This window comes from Lupinus angustifolius, chromosome LG15, assembly GCF_001865875.1.
Source record: "Lupinus angustifolius cultivar Tanjil chromosome LG15, LupAngTanjil_v1.0, whole genome shotgun sequence".
Classification (NCBI taxonomy): domain Eukaryota; kingdom Viridiplantae; phylum Streptophyta; class Magnoliopsida; order Fabales; family Fabaceae; genus Lupinus; species Lupinus angustifolius.
In genome coordinates, this window is record NC_032023.1 from 17,776,854 (window position 1) to 17,792,557 (window position 15,704).

The window sequence follows — 15,704 nt, forward strand, 5'->3', positions numbered from 1 at the left end:
GTCATAACTTACGTATAGCTAAATCACTTAAAGCCTAGAATCATGTTAATGTCGTAGGAAAAAGAAAGAACCTACGAATTTATGCAGCTTCTAAATTAACTCAAGTTGGAAACCGAAAGCCAAGATTTATGTGCTTGTGCTTCATAATCAGGTATTTTTAAAATGGCAGAGAAAATGCACAGAAAATTCTTTGGAGCTAGGCAAACTTCAGCACTAACTGAGAATAATTATTGATAAGCGACTGAGTGGAGCATGTTTTTGACATTGTTAGCAACTTGGTTAGGTTGTGGAATTGATCAAATTTAGGAAACTGTTTAGTGAAGTTAACAACATGTTTATGCAAATTTGAGTGTTACTCAAATTTAGCTATAAGGGAACTTGAGTGTAAACCAAATTTTCCACTTGAAAAATGAATATGCCTTACATTTCCAATTGAAGACAAAGTCACTTAAAAAAACCATAGTTGGTAATCAAAAGGCACCCCCTCAACATATTTTATTCTTCATAATAAGAAAATAAGAAACATGAGAAGCATCAATGCTTGAAACAATCTGCAATTTTCATTTTCCCCATATAAGATCTCACTAGATCTCTAGAAATATCAACAAGGTATTAGACATCCAAGCAGTTCAAGAAGGATTATTCCTTACCCGTATGAGGATACCCTTTGTTTACAAAAAAATGGCAGGAGAAAAGTGCCAAAGAAATAGTATAAAAATATAGCAAAGTCAACACGAAAGAAGACATTGCTCTGTTTTTTAGCACTTTTTCCTTTTATGCTACAAATATAATTTTGTTTTCCACGTCTTTGTGAAGATTAAGGCACCCGAAACGGATTTAATAAAAACAACAATAATATCACAACAGGGAAACAAAAGCATCCAACGATTCCTTCTTGTCTCACACAAACACACTGTTAAGTATTCTCTCGTTTTGTTTTTCCATAAAATGTTCTGTTTCTTTTGTCATACTCTCTTATATATATAGCAGAGGAAGAGAAAGAGCATGAACTATCCAACCAAGTTGAATCTTTTCTTCTGAATTTTGATTGAATTGGTGAGCTATAATTCATTCATGTTTTCCCTTTGGGCTTTCCTTTTATAACTATGGTGCTTAGCCTTAGCTTTCTGGGGCTTGGGTTGTTTTTAAAAAATCTAATTTTGATGACTGGCTTTGGTGTTTTTATGACATGGTTCGTGATTATGGTGTAGGCCTCTGATTTTTGGAAATGGGTTTCTGTCAAAATTTGAATTCAAGGTGTCTATGCCAAGTTTCTATGCGGAGACTTAGTTGAAAACATTGAACAAGTTCCTCTGATTTTTTTCCTTCATGGATAAACTATGCTGTTTTAAGTCTTCCAACTCTCAGGTAAGAATGCAACATCTCTTTTATCTTATACTTTTACATGAAACGTTATGTACCAAGTTTAACACGATTTTATTTTTATGTGGTGATTAACTTGAACTTTTTGTGTGTATTGTCGCTTGTTATTGATCACAGACTTTGGGGTAAACTTGAATTCTATTCTTGGGAAGTTACTGAATATGTATAGAATGAAATAATCAATATTCCCTGATAATTTATCTAGGAATTCAACCCATTTATCATTGATCTTGGAAGGGGGCATGGACATGATTTTTCATCCTAAATCTAGCATTTTAATGTGTTCACTCGCTTGGTTAGTAATTTTCATAGGGGATTGTTCATAAAATATGTGCAGCTTTATTAGGCAATCAAACATTTTTCGGCTTTTCCTCTGTCCTACATGGCGTGGGTGCTTCATTGTACCCTTAAGTGGCTGGAGTTCTATTTTCTTTACTCTTTTTTGGTTGCTTTATAGCTTGTAGAATCTCGTTCTTCATCCAGCACTGGTAAGGGGGAAAATCAAGAAGGGTCAATAAAGTATGGTTTCAGCCTAGTAAAAGGGAGAGCTAATCATCCAATGGAGGATTATCATGTTGCCAAGTTTGTGCAGATACATGATAAAGAATTGGGTTTGTTTGCTATTTATGATGGCCACTTAGGAGACCGTGTACCTGCATACTTACAGCAACATTTGTTTGCCAACATTTTAAAGGAGGTGAGTTGTTACTATGCTAAGTTTGATTGAAATTCAGATTGGAAACTTTACATTCTTCTACTTCTTTACTTTACATCCCAGGATGAATTTTGGGATGATCCTACTCTGTCTATCTCAAAAGCATATGAGAGCACAGATCAAGCAATTCTATCACATAGTTCTGATTTGGGACATGGTGGTTCAACGGCTGTAACTGCTATATTGATCAGTGGGAGAAGTTTATGGATCGCTAACGTTGGAGATTCACGAGCTATTCTTTCGAGGAAAGGACAAGCAGTACAAATGACTACAGATCATGAGCCTAGCACGGAACGTGGTAGCATAGAGACTAGAGGTGGTTTTGTTTCCAACTTACCAGGTACTAAGGCTTCCAGTTCCACTATTTCAATTTATGGAGTCTGTTGTGTCCCTTCAGGTTTTGTATCTTCTCATTTTGTTTAATTGTAGCAACCATTTTGTGGAAAGAGATTATGTTCGAGTTGCTGAGGTAGATTATCTTGCGATTTTTACTAGTGGAGCTTAACTGTATTCATATACTGATATTAAAGAATCACATTGTGCTTGAGTTGTTTTTCCGAAGTGTGAAGTCATAGTTGTGTAAACAATGATGAAACAACTGATAAATCTTTTATAGATCCTTATAGTAACATTAATGATGATGATGATGATGCATGTAAGGTGATGTGCCTAGAGTAAATGGACAACTAGCTGTTTCTCGTGCATTCGGGGACAAGAGCCTCAAGTTACATTTGCGATCAGACCCTGATGTACAACATACTGATATAGATGTTGATACTGATAATTTAATCCTTGCAAGTGATGGACTTTGGAAGGTGAACACAAAAAATTAGTATTGCTTTTACTCTTTCTTACTTTCAAAGCCTGTTATAAAATTATACAGAAAGCGAAAAGCTTTTTCCCTTTGCATGTGGTAAATTAGGTAATGACTAATCAAGAGGCAGTGGATATTACTAGAAGGATGAGAGACCCACAGAAAGCAGCTAAGCAATTAATAGCTGAAGCATTGAAAAGAGACAGTAAGGATGATATCTCTTGCGTTGTGGTTAAATTCGGGTGACCGTATCTTTCAAACCCACGTCTCGCTGGTGCAGTTTATAGCAACAAATAAGGGACTGGACCGTAAAACATATACAGCACAGTACTTAATACAAGCTTGTTATTGAATTCTTCTGAATAGTTTAAGGATAAAAAGGGGTTTTTGTCAAGCTGTAAAATAGCTTTCTTGGTTAGTTTTGTGTTGTTTGGCTTCTTTCTGTCAAATGTGACTAGTTGGAACCTGCAGTCTGTAACCTTGTGTAGATGAGGAAAATGCTTCAAGATAGTGATTGGAGTAATAGCGATTGTTTGGACGAATATTGGTCCCATCCATCATCCATTGCTGTATACCACATTATTTTGATAGATATGGACCCTCTTTTCTCTGTTCAATTTTCCAAAGATAGATATTCTTTTGACCCTACATTTTTTCAATTTAGAACCAAGGTTTTCAGAAAAAACCTCATAGCGTCCCTAACAAATTTTCAAATAGGGACGTTATGTAATAATTTTCAAAAAATGTTGGGGTTGAAATTTAAAAATTCTGGGCTAAAAAACTCTTCACTAATGGGACAGGGTGTCCAAGTTTGGCTTTTCAGAGATTTTGCAAGATTCAGGTACACCAGTTGTCTTTGAACAAGCAAACAAAGACAACTCTGGCTACAGAATCAAACTGTAGCACAATTATCAGCTAACCGGGGTCATTAAGTACCGAGCTTGACCCACAAATCTAAACCACATCCACTTGAATGCAAAAATGAGCTCATTTTCAAGTAAATCTCCAAAGGAAAGGATTCGAACAAAACTGGCTTCTGATACAAAATGCTTCTATAAGATATATAAAAATAATCATCTTGTTTGCTACATTTATACTATAGACAATAATCAGAGTACATGAACATTGCATGCACGATAAGTAGTAAGAAATAATTCATTCCGAACAAAAAATAATTTATTATTGATGGTCAATCACTGACTTTCAAGTAAAACCTACAAGTCAAAGAATTACAAATTTCAGCTCAAGTTTGCTACATTTATACTATACACAATGATGTTTAAATTTTCTAGAACGCTGGATAAAGTATTTTCTTAATTATATAGACAAACAAGGCATACATCACATCATTCGGTAACATGATGATTGAACTCACAAGGCATAAACCTCAAGGGTTTGAAGATGATCCTGATAACAATAGTAGATAGCATAACTTGCAGCCAAGCCTTGCATAGAGTATATCCAAATTGCCAATTTCATGAGAGAAAACTGGTTGGTACAGTCTACTTACCGGTGCATCCACGGCTGGTACTTCCCTCTCCAATCGAAACAGTGGCAAGGGACTTGGAAGCCCATGCTTTAGCATTCATTGCTCCTTCCTGCAGATTACTTCTCTTGCATGGCTCATTCAAACATTTAAATGACTGTATAACCCGCTTCAGATATACCAAAGGATGTTCCAACAAGCTCCCTAATGTAACATTTTGGATGACCCTTCTCCAAACATATTGAATACAAATAAGCAGTGTAGGAAAACATAAGTAAAGTAGCCTCAATACCACAAATGCAGTGGCCAGAGCCAAATAAGTCTCCTGCCTAAGTAAATTTTCTGGAGATCTAGCCCATGAAAATGGACAACTTTCTGGCTCAGTGTTACTGTGCTTCTCACGAACTGACAGACGCCCAATTTTCTCAAGGGATAGTTGATCAAGTGAATCAATCCTGGCCCCTACAATGACAACCAAACAATGAACTAAATACAAGATTGCATATTTGCATGTAGCCCCTTTTATTCTCACCCAACTGTTTCCCCTATGACATGTAAAAGACAGTGTAACTACTCAATCATAATAACGACAATTAAGGCACAGGCAAAGCATGTCAATGATCAATGATTCAAATTTACTTAAGTAATCATAAAGCTGTTTATCATAAAATGGACCTTGTGTCAAAGAGAATCATTCAGGTGGATAAAATAATTATAACATATTTCCTCTGTGTCGAATAAATACATTTGTTTCTCTAATGGGGTGATTGTGTATTTAGGGTGATTGTGTCGAATAAATACATTTGCAAAACAGATTTTAGCGTGATTGTGTATTTAGGGTGTTTCTGAAAGCTTCACACATGGACCGACCGCTATGTCTAGTCAGTATCCCTAATGGTTTTTATCACTAAATTAATAAGATCTTAATTTTTAATCCATTAACCATATAATAAGTTCTATGGTAACTGTGAACCACACAATGCCACCTGCTGAACAAAATATATAACTCTTTGCGGGAAATGAAAAGCCGCAGTACAATGATGTGGTCTAACTATAATATTCAGCAAGTGTTGAAAAGCTTTACACTAACAGTAGATCAAATTTAAGCTCTCCTATTGTTCAAATGGACTGCTTATGAGAATCTCATTTAATCTTACAGATAAATTCATTTATATGAACAAAATATCAAGATTTAAAAAAGGAATCTCATCATAATGAATAAAAGAATGAGCCCTACCAGTAACATCACTGTAGAAACTTATAAGAGAGCCAAGGGTCCGGGATCCATGGTAACGGACACGCATGGTAGAATTCAAAATGAATAGTGTTGGGAAACCATGGACACCATATTTTGACAGGATGCTGCATGAATTGAAAAGCCGTTAAAATGAAAGAAACCATGAAAGAAAGAATGCATATTGATCAAGAGCACAAACCTTGGCCTGACAGATGATTCTTCAATAGCAAGATGTGGAATGGAAGGATTAAGGGATGACATGATTGAGAAATCTGGCCTAAGTGTCCGAGAGAAAGGGCACCATGATGCAAAGAAAAGTACAGCTACATACTCATGACTATTCTTATGAACCATGTTTAGTGCCTTCTGCAAAGAAACCTCATCTCCCTGCATATCACAGAATGCATAGTGTTAGAATAGTTGGGTCTAACTCCATCCCAAAGCTAGCTCATAGAGGGTAGAACTGCCCAAACAATTACAGATGATCCATAACTCGTAGAAACATACACTAACCGACGTGAAACTTTAAACCCCTAAACACATTCCTCAGGTCCAGAGGGTGAAACTGGCAGGAGGGGATATGTGAGGGCGACTTAACATCCGAATAGACTATGTGTGAATGACTTAACATCCAAATAAACTCTGATAGCATGTCAGCTCATAGAGAGAGGGTTGCCCAAATAACTATAAGTGGTCAATTATTCATATACCCAACAATATAGAACTGTAACACTAAACACACACAATTTCCATGAGAATTACAATTACAATCTATTAAAAACAAATTGATGTGTGATTAGCAACAGGGAGCAGTGACTAATGGTGAGGAATTGAAATTCAAATGGCATAAAGACTGTACCAACAGCTGGATAATGAGGTACATAAACATTTTGACACAGAGAACCCCCAAATCTTGATGACTGAATAAATCTCATATTCATCTGCTCAAGATTCCAGTGGGGGAAAAAATACTAGATTCCTAATCCAAAAATTACAGTATTTATTATAATACACCAATTTTTAAAAGGGGGCAATTTAAAAAGAAAAAAGAACGAGTCACATACCTCGGTGACACCAATATAACAAAATGATGGAGGAGAATCGGGAGTTAAGCATATGGAATCTGAAAAACCTAAGATGTAATCGAAAATCGATTCCCTGCGACACACGGCGGGGGTAGAAACCCTACCACGGTGAGATTCGGCGGAGAAGGAGAGGGTCCCGCATAGCAAGAAGGCGAACACGATCTCCGTTCCCGAAACCCTCATCTCCGTTCCGAGTAAGGAGAATTGAGAGAAACCGAAGCGACCCAATAAAAAATTGAAATGGATAATTAGAAACCCTAATCTGACAGCATGAGATTTGAAGGGAAACAGAGACGAGAAAAGAGGGATAACGGGGGAAGGTTGTGAAAACGAGATGAAAGGGTGTGACGTGCCTCAATCTCACTGAACCCTATTTTTTATTTTTTATAAATAAATAAATAAAAAGGTTTATACAACCTTCATTTAGATTTGGTTTTTTTGAATCTCTTTCCGAATGTATAATTGTCTCTTCAAACAAATGTTGCTCAATTTTAAAAATCCAATAGAATAATACACAACTAGATCACTTTTGTATGAAAAGTTGGTGGCTTAGTAAAAAATAATGAATATATAAAATTTATACTAAATCACCAAATACATATTTTTTCTGTTGGCAATTGGGGAGGAGAGGAGAGGTGAAAGGGTTGAAACTTGAAAGTATCGATCTATTGTGCAAAGGGCCATCACCGTTTTCCTTTTTTAACAACACTTACTTTTTGTCACAACCTGTAAAATGCCGAAATTGAAAAGCGGAAATAGGCTTACTGCCACTGGTTTATGGTTTTTTATAAACTTTCATGTTTTGTCTTTTTAAGATAGATTAATTGGGTTTCATTGTTATTGATAAAAAATAAAAAAAAAGCAAAAAGTTCACAGAGTAAAATAAATAAAGAAATTGAAGTGAGAAAACAAAAAATCTTTTATATGTTATATAAAATTGAAATAATTACACTACATTATATCAGACAGTGGCAAACAAGCAAAGGAACTAAAATTGTATATCATGCCTACAAATTTACTGACTATGTGGGGTGGGTCTGTATGTAATGTATGTTTTACCATCATTATATATAATTGATGACCACATGTGTTAGTAACTATTCTTTTTTTTTCTACAAATTTATGATTGTCCCTTTGATTACATGAAATAATTCCAATAATTCAATTAGATTTTACTACTAGACCAATTCTATGTGGATCCTTCCAACAAATTTCACTTCAACTATTTGAATTTACAACAATAATAAGAATATTAATAAAATTGTTAATATTTGTTTGGTTTAGAAATTAATAGTGTCTTTGATTTAGGAAAGAAAAATGGAAGATAAGAAAATATGAAGACAAATACAATAGAAAATTGGTTGACTTTTAAGTTTAGTATAATAGAAAATGAGAAGAAAATTAGAAGGAAAGAATGCGCTAATAATAAAGGTGCTACTACAATAACATTCTTTAATATTTCTAATGTGATGTTAAAGTTTTAGGCATTAGGAAAAAGGATGGGTAACATTTTCCTCTTTCATTTCTTTCCAACACAATAGTGACGGATCCCACTATTTCCTTCTTTCCTATATTTTGGATGCAACCAAATAAAGTTAATATACAAGTTGCGAGATTCACTAAAAACCTTTAATTGTTTGTGTAATATTACTTATTGGTTGAGCTCCTTTAATTTTCTGCCTATCTAATTTGGGTCAATCTAAACTATTGATGGGATGAACAACTGATCATTATATTATGTCAATGATTAACATTAAAATTTAATGTAGATTTATACACGTTAAAGTTTAAAACTTTTATAGTAAATTTGTTATTGATTATAAAGATTTTATTTTTGAAGATTCTTTTACTAATTAGGAAATTTGTTTTTTTTTTAATTTCTAAAAGTTTCCAATAAAAATTTCTAAAGAAATATAATTTATTAGTCTTTATCATGGTAAGGAACTAATCCTTTTCGGAAATGCGTAACTGACACTCCCAACCAATACTAGTATCAGAAATCGAATCTTTGACTTTTTAGTTTTTATACACATTTAGTGAACCTTATACCACTAGACTAATCTCTTATTGATTGTAACTTCTTATTCTAAATATATAATTCCCTTTCTCTACATAGTCATCAATTTTCTTTTACAATTTAGGTGAATCAAGAAAGTATAAATATAACTACAATTTTGGTTTTGGTCCTTGCTTTTCTGGTTCAGAATTTTGTTTGGACACTCTCCAATCTCTTGTGATCCTAAGCCTTCCCACTGATTATGGCTAACATAATTTACTCCTCTCCAATATGATTTTCCATATACTCTTAGTTATACAAAAAAAATTGTGATTTTTCATACCTTTAAAGCATCATTTCTATTTGCTAAACAATCATTTTGTATAGATATAAGCTGATACAAGAAGATTGAATAAAAAGATTTTTAGATTTTAGAACAGGCTTCATCATAATCTTCTGCTGCTATGACCACCTGTACTTTGTATCTCTATTTTTTGATTGGAAGGAAGGACAAAAAAAAGGTAACAAATGTGTTTGATACCGTGTCTTGCTTTGTTTTTGTGAGACTGGTGCAAAGCATATGATTTACCTGCTTTGGCTTCATTTTGCTTGCTTGTTCAGGGTACTGAAAGAGACTCTAAAGCTCTACTTGCCAAATCACAACACTCAAAGACATCATCAGATATTGGTAATCTGAAGTTAGGAATTGTTGATGTGGTAGTACCCCCTTCCGGTATCCGGAAGAATTCAAAGAGCAGATTAAGGGTGAAGAGTCTTGAGAGTCTTTTTAAGGCTGAAGATGCTTATGAAGGAGAAGATGAGCATGATCATTCACCCTTTATCATGAGGGAACTCTCTGATTTTGATCTCCAAGCCCATGAAGTCGTGACAAGTAAAAGAGGATATGATCAGAGAGATAAGGGGATAAAATATCCCAGTTTATAACTTTATATCAGAATAAAGCCAACAATAATATTCAATTGGAAGAGAAAAATTATACATACAGCAGAAAGAGTGTTTGACACAATCCAAAGTGGGCATGTACATGATCCTGGCATTGGCAATGCAGACTTCTCTGGTTCTCCAAAGATGACACAGTCCTGCTCTAACTTTGAACAAAAGGATGTGCTTAGTGACAAAACTCCACTTTATATCTTCAAATCCAAAATCTTTTGGGGATTTGCAGGAGTTATCAGCAAATCAGATGGCTAATCTGTCGACGATGACTCATGGCAGTGCTGATAGAGTGATGTGGAAAAGGCATTCCTCAAGTCAGTTAAGCAAATCAACACGATTCCATCCTTCAAGTGCTGCTTTAAAAAATCAACGTGAGTACTCCTCAGACACCATCCAACCAAATAAAACTAGGGCTTTGATGAGACTTATGGACTCAACCTCACCAGGGTCATCTTCTGGGGAATACTTCCCATCGGTAGCTTTCAGGAGAGGATCATCCTCATTTAACAGAGTAGATGAGTGGATGAAAGATCTTGAAATTCAGCAGCCACTGCCTGAGGATGATTTTGTTGATGACATTATGGAAAGCATTGCCTATCGACATTCTCAGGAGGCTAGGACATCAATGGCACGAAACATAGCTCAATTTGGTTTGGCAACCAGATGTCAATCTTTCAAATGAGATTTTGATTGCCAATATGATAACACCGGCACAGAATTTACAGAAAGAGAAGAAGAAATTTCACAATCGATTCGGAATCAATTCGATTCCGAATACTAATACCTCGTTTATTGCTTTGAAGAATGGAGAAGATTACAAGATGAACCCTAATTGATTCCCCGAATCAATTACTCGTTACAAGATTAACTCCCTGAATTAACCCCTCTCCTCTACTCAATTCTCAAAAGATACCAACACTAACCCTCCTAACATCTATTTATAGCTTCTGCCCCAAGCTATCCCTTCTCCTACGGCAGTTATTCTCACTGCTATGGCAGTTAATTCTGCCACATCATATTGCCACGTGGCTGCCACGTGGCCTCCGTCGGTACACCTGCGTGATGGGTGGTCTCCCCCTCATCCTATCAATACCCCCTTCCAAAAGACTCAACTTGTCCTCAAGGGCAAATTGAGGAAAAGCTTCTTGCATTTGAGCCGCCGACTCCCAGGAATTTTCACATTCCGGTAACCCTTCCCACTGAACCAACACCTCAATATCTCCATCCTGATCAACGCGGTGTTGTAGGAGTGTAGCCGGTTGCACCTTCAATTCCCACTCTTCTGATAAAATCAACGGAAGAGGTTGAGACTGTTGAGTCGGTTTCAGAGCTTTCTTCAACAAGGAAACATGAAACACGGGGTGAACCCGCGTATGCTCTGGTAATGCCAATCGGTAAGCTACCGGGCCAATGCGCTCTAAGATACGGTAAGGCCCATAAAATTTAGCTGCGAGTTTGGCCGATGGTCGGGAAGCTAGAGTCCTCAACCTTTACGGTTGCAGTTTCAGGAATACCCAATCTCCAACCTCGAACTCTACTTCTCGTCGATGTTTATCTGCCTGAGCCTTCATCAAATCTTGGGCCCGCAACAAATTCTGCCTCAACTCTTGGAGAACCTCATCTCGGGCCACCAAGAGCTGATTTACTCCCTCAACTTTCGACGTAAAAGTACACCCCTTAATCAAGGTGGGAGGATCTCTCCCATACAAGGCTTTGAAAGGAGTCATACCAGCAGAAACGTTATAAGTAGTGTTAAACCAAAATTCTGCCCATGAAAGCCATTCCACCCACTTCCTCGGCTTGGGCCCTGCAAAGCATCGAAGATATGTTTCCAACCCGCGGTTCACGACCTCGGTTTGCCCATCCGTTTGAGGATGGTAAGCCGTACTGAACTTCAATCGAGTACCTGCCCTTCGGAACAACTCCTGCCAGAACTGACTCAAAAAGATCTGATCCCTGTCGGAAACTATCGAGGATAAAAAGATCTACATCCTTGGCCGAATAGGGATGGCCAAGAGGATAAAAATGGGCGTATTTCGTGAGTCGGTCCACCACTACAAAAATGGTATCCTTGCCATTCGACCGCGGCAATCCGGATATGAAATCCATCGAGATGTCCTGCCATACCTGAGTGGGAATAGGTAGTGGCTGCAAGACCCCTCCAGGTGCTAAAGTGGAGTACTTTTGGCGTTGGCAAACATCACACACCTCGACTTACTGCTTCATGTAACCACGCATGCCATCCCAATAAAAGAAACTTGAAACCTGCTTATAAGTGCGGAAGAACCCCGAGTGACCCCCGACTACACTGTCATCAAGGTAGTTAAAATCGAGATTTTACTTAGCTGTCGGATGTCCTCGACAGAACCAACCTCCCCTTATACAACAACCGTCCTGACTGAAACTGGAACCCTGGATGAGACTCGGGATTTTCTGCCAAATCCTGGACCACCTTCCTCCACTTCGGTTCCTGCTGAACCTCTTGGAACCACCCTTCAGCATCTCCAACATTAATTACTGAGAGTGCCGAATAGTAGGCCTTCCGGGATAAGGCATCGGCCACGGTATTTTCCCTTCCAGGCTTGAACTGAATCTCAAAATCCAGACCTATAAGTTTTACCGCCCATTTAAACTGCTCCTCACTGAACAACCTCTGCTCGGTAAGGAATTTCAAACTTCGTTGGTCTGTTCTGATAATAAAGTGGCGACCCAGTAAGTAGTGCTTCCATTTCTGCACGGCTTGTACCAATGCCATCAACTCTCGTTCATAAACCGATTTCTGCTGGGATCTCGCCGATAACCCCTTACTCCAAAAGGCTAGAGGACGACCTTCTTGCATCAACACAGCCCCAATTCCCTTACTGGAAGCATCGGTTTCCAACACAAAGGTCTTCGAGAAGTCAGGTACGGCCAACCTAGGCAAACTGACCATGGCCTCCTTGAGGGTTTGAAAAGCCTGAGTGGTTTCGTCGGTCCACGCAAAGTTATCCTTCTTCAACAATTCGGTGAGAGGCTTGGCAATTCGCCCATACCCTTGCACAAACCTTCTGTAATAGCCCGTGAGGCCCAAAAATCCCCTTAAACTTTTAACATCACGGGGTATTGGCCAGGAACTCATGGTGGCCACCTTGGACTCGTCCGCTGCTACTCCCGAACGAGAGATAATATGACCCAAATACTCCAAACTGGGTTTCGCAAAGCTGCATTTCTTTCTGTTGATCTTCAACGCATGGGTCCGCAACGCGGTCAAAACCTCCCGCAACTCCCGTTCATGAGATTCCTCATCAGGACTGTAAACCAGTATATCGTCGAAAAACACCAAGGCAAACCTCCTCAAGTAGGGTCGTAGTACTTCGTTCATGAGAGCCTGAAAGGTCGAAGGTGCATTCGTGAGACCGAAAGGCATCACCACAAACTCATAATGACCCTCATGAGTTCGAAAAGCCGTCTTCTCCACATCCTCACTTCGCATCCGAATCTGATGATACCCGGATTTCAGATCTAACTTGGTGAAAACTGTGGCTCCTCCAATCTCATCCAATAACTCCTCAATAATCGGGATAGGGAATTTATTGGGAATTGTCACCCTGTTGAGGGCCCGATAATCAACACAAAACCTCCACCCTCCGTCCTTCTTTTTCACCAATATGACAGGACTGGAATAGGGACTGATGCTATGCTGAATCACCCCCGACGCCAACATCTCCATAACCAAGCCTTCGATCTCGGTTTTCTGATAGTGAGGATATTTGTAAGGTCTAATATTGGGGATAGTTGCCCCCTCAACCAGATGTATGGCATGATCTTGCCTTCGTACCGGTGGTAAACCTGTAGGATCGGTGAATAACTCTTCAAAATCCTCGAGCACTGGCAACATACGGATCGGCGTGCTCTCAATCCCACCATCTCTCGGATCTGATGATTCACAACGCATGATCAATCCTTCCCCCTCTGCTCGAATGACCTGCAACAAAGCACCATAAGAGACCTCGGTTTTGGCTAAGGCTGGATCTCCGGTAATACGGATGGACTTCTGGCCTTGCTTGATCGTGAGTTCCAATTTACCAAAATCAGCTTGGACCTCACCCAATCCAGATAGCCACTCCAAACCCAACACCAGATCAACCCCTTTGAGACTGAAGAGGTAAAAGTCTTGGGTTACTTCCAGATTCTGTATCTGGAATGATAAGTGCGCGCACTTTCCCCTACATTTTACCTTGCGCCCATCTCCTACCTCCACCACATAAGAGGGAGTATTCTGAACCGATAGCCTCAACTCCTGCACCACCTCATGAGCTATGAAGTTGTGAGAAGCCCCACAATCAATGAGAACAACCACCTTCCTCCTATTCAACATCCCTTCTACCTTCCATGAACGGGTCGTAGTGAACCCCGACATAGAGCATAAGGACAATCTCAGATCATGTACCTCCGATGTCTCAATACTGTTCTCCCCCCTTTCTTCCTCGTCTTCCTCCTCTTCTTCCAAAATAAGCATTCGAAATTGCCTATTTTTACACCGGTGGTCTCTAGTAAAAGGCTCATCACAACGAAAACATAGCCCTTTTTCCCGTCTTTCCCTTACCTCGGCGCTAGTCAAGTGCTTGAACTCTCCCCCTCTTGGCCGAGCCCCTTCATTGACGAGTTTCGGTGCCGACTGCGCTACCGTGTTACTCCCTACGAAACTGTTCTGTCTTCCCTCCCCTATAGACTTTGACTCGACCGTGATCGTTCTGGAATAGGGATTCACCCTCTGATTTCCTCCCATTCGGCTTGCATACCCAAAAGAACCCCTCCTACTCAAAATAGCATTCTTCTGTTCAATCAGTAGCACCTTCTGGATCACATCAGATAGAGATTGTAACTCATACAACTTCACCTCGGCTCGCAACTCTTCCTTCAACCCATTCAAAAATATTCCCCTGGTGAACTCTGGATCGATGCTTCTCAAGGCCCCAACAAACTTCTCGAAATCCTCAACAAATTCCTCAACGGATCCGGTTTGTTTGAGGGCTAACAACTGCTCAAACGGATTCTGAATCATCGAGGGTTGGAATCTTCGAACCACGGCAATCTTGAATCCCTCCCAATTCGGCCTCGGGTTGCATTTTTCCCACCAATGATACCAACTCAAAGCCTTACCTTCGAGTGCCATAACTGTGGCCTGCATTTTCTCCCCTTCGGTAAGTTCCTTTAACTGGAAATACCTCTCTAGTCGGTGAGTCCAGCCATACGCGTCGTCACCGGAAAAAATTGGAATTTCCAATTTCCTCCATGTTTCCCGCCTAAACTCTCCCCCTCCGTGAGTGCCCTCCCGGAAATAGTTTCTCCCTCGGTGTTCATTCTCTTCATGTACCTCCGGTTGGAAATCAAATTCATCGCGCGCACCCCCTCGGAAATCAACTCTGTTCTGTTCGCCGGGGCGGTTATCAATACCGGCGCGCTCTCGACGGCGGAATTCGTTTCTGTTGCCGAAGTCCTCACGTGTACCTCGGCGGAACTCCGTTCTGTTCTGTTCCCCTTCGCGTTCGTCCAATCTGTTTTCCACTCGCCGGAATTCATTTTCCCCGTCATCGCCTTCCCTGAACTCTTCCCGGAAAGCTTCTCTTCTACCATAACTCGCCGGAATTCGTTTCTGTTCGCCCTTGCCACGGGAGTCGTCTCTTCCACCGTAACTATCCCCACGCAACTCTGCTCCTTCACGAAAATCCCTTCCGCGACGAACTCCAGTGTCGCGAGCTTCGTCTCTGTTTCGTGCCTCGCGCGTTAACCGTTCTCGGTCTGTTCTCTCGCCACCATCGCGACGTATTCCTCCGTTCACAGAACTCGCGGCGTCGCCGCCGTGTTCGGCTTCCGCACTGAACACATATCGCTCCATTTTCGCGGTCATTTCCGCCATTTGTTCCTCATGCTTCTTCACCAACGATTCTGCCAATTCCAATCTCATTCTCATCTCTTCCTTTTCTTGTTCCCAATTCTCTCCGGAACGCGACATACTTCGAGTTTTCATGAATTTTCGGCGAAACAGCAG

The 15,704-nt window shown here is 39.6% G+C and overlaps 3 protein-coding genes and 1 pseudogene across 3 annotated transcripts; 2 read left to right on the plus strand and 2 right to left on the minus strand.

Moving 5' to 3' along the window:
- On the plus strand, nt 863–3,615 carry LOC109327566 (probable protein phosphatase 2C 10). Its single transcript, XM_019560749.1, has 7 exons — nt 863–1,056; nt 1,212–1,368; nt 1,841–2,080; nt 2,162–2,438; nt 2,759–2,913; nt 3,021–3,145; nt 3,178–3,615. The coding sequence occupies exons 2-7, from the start codon at nt 1,330–1,332 to the stop codon at nt 3,197–3,199; spliced, it is 858 nt and encodes a 285-aa protein (XP_019416294.1). The 5' UTR covers nt 863–1,056; nt 1,212–1,329; the 3' UTR covers nt 3,200–3,615.
- Nucleotides 4,052–7,086, minus strand: LOC109328552 (5'-adenylylsulfate reductase-like 4). Its single transcript, XM_019562062.1, has 4 exons — nt 6,700–7,086; nt 5,835–6,022; nt 5,636–5,760; nt 4,052–4,860 (listed from the first exon to the last, which is right to left on the minus strand). The coding sequence occupies exons 1-4, from the start codon at nt 6,901–6,903 to the stop codon at nt 4,415–4,417; spliced, it is 963 nt and encodes a 320-aa protein (XP_019417607.1). The 5' UTR covers nt 6,904–7,086; the 3' UTR covers nt 4,052–4,414.
- On the plus strand, nt 8,899–10,509 carry LOC109327749 (annotated as a pseudogene).
- Nucleotides 10,687–15,668, minus strand: LOC109327750. Its single transcript, XM_019560904.1, has 4 exons — nt 12,046–15,668; nt 11,892–11,981; nt 11,188–11,629; nt 10,687–11,088 (listed from the first exon to the last, which is right to left on the minus strand). Exons 1-4 carry the CDS (start codon nt 15,666–15,668, stop codon nt 10,687–10,689), a joined length of 4,557 nt encoding a protein of 1,518 aa, XP_019416449.1.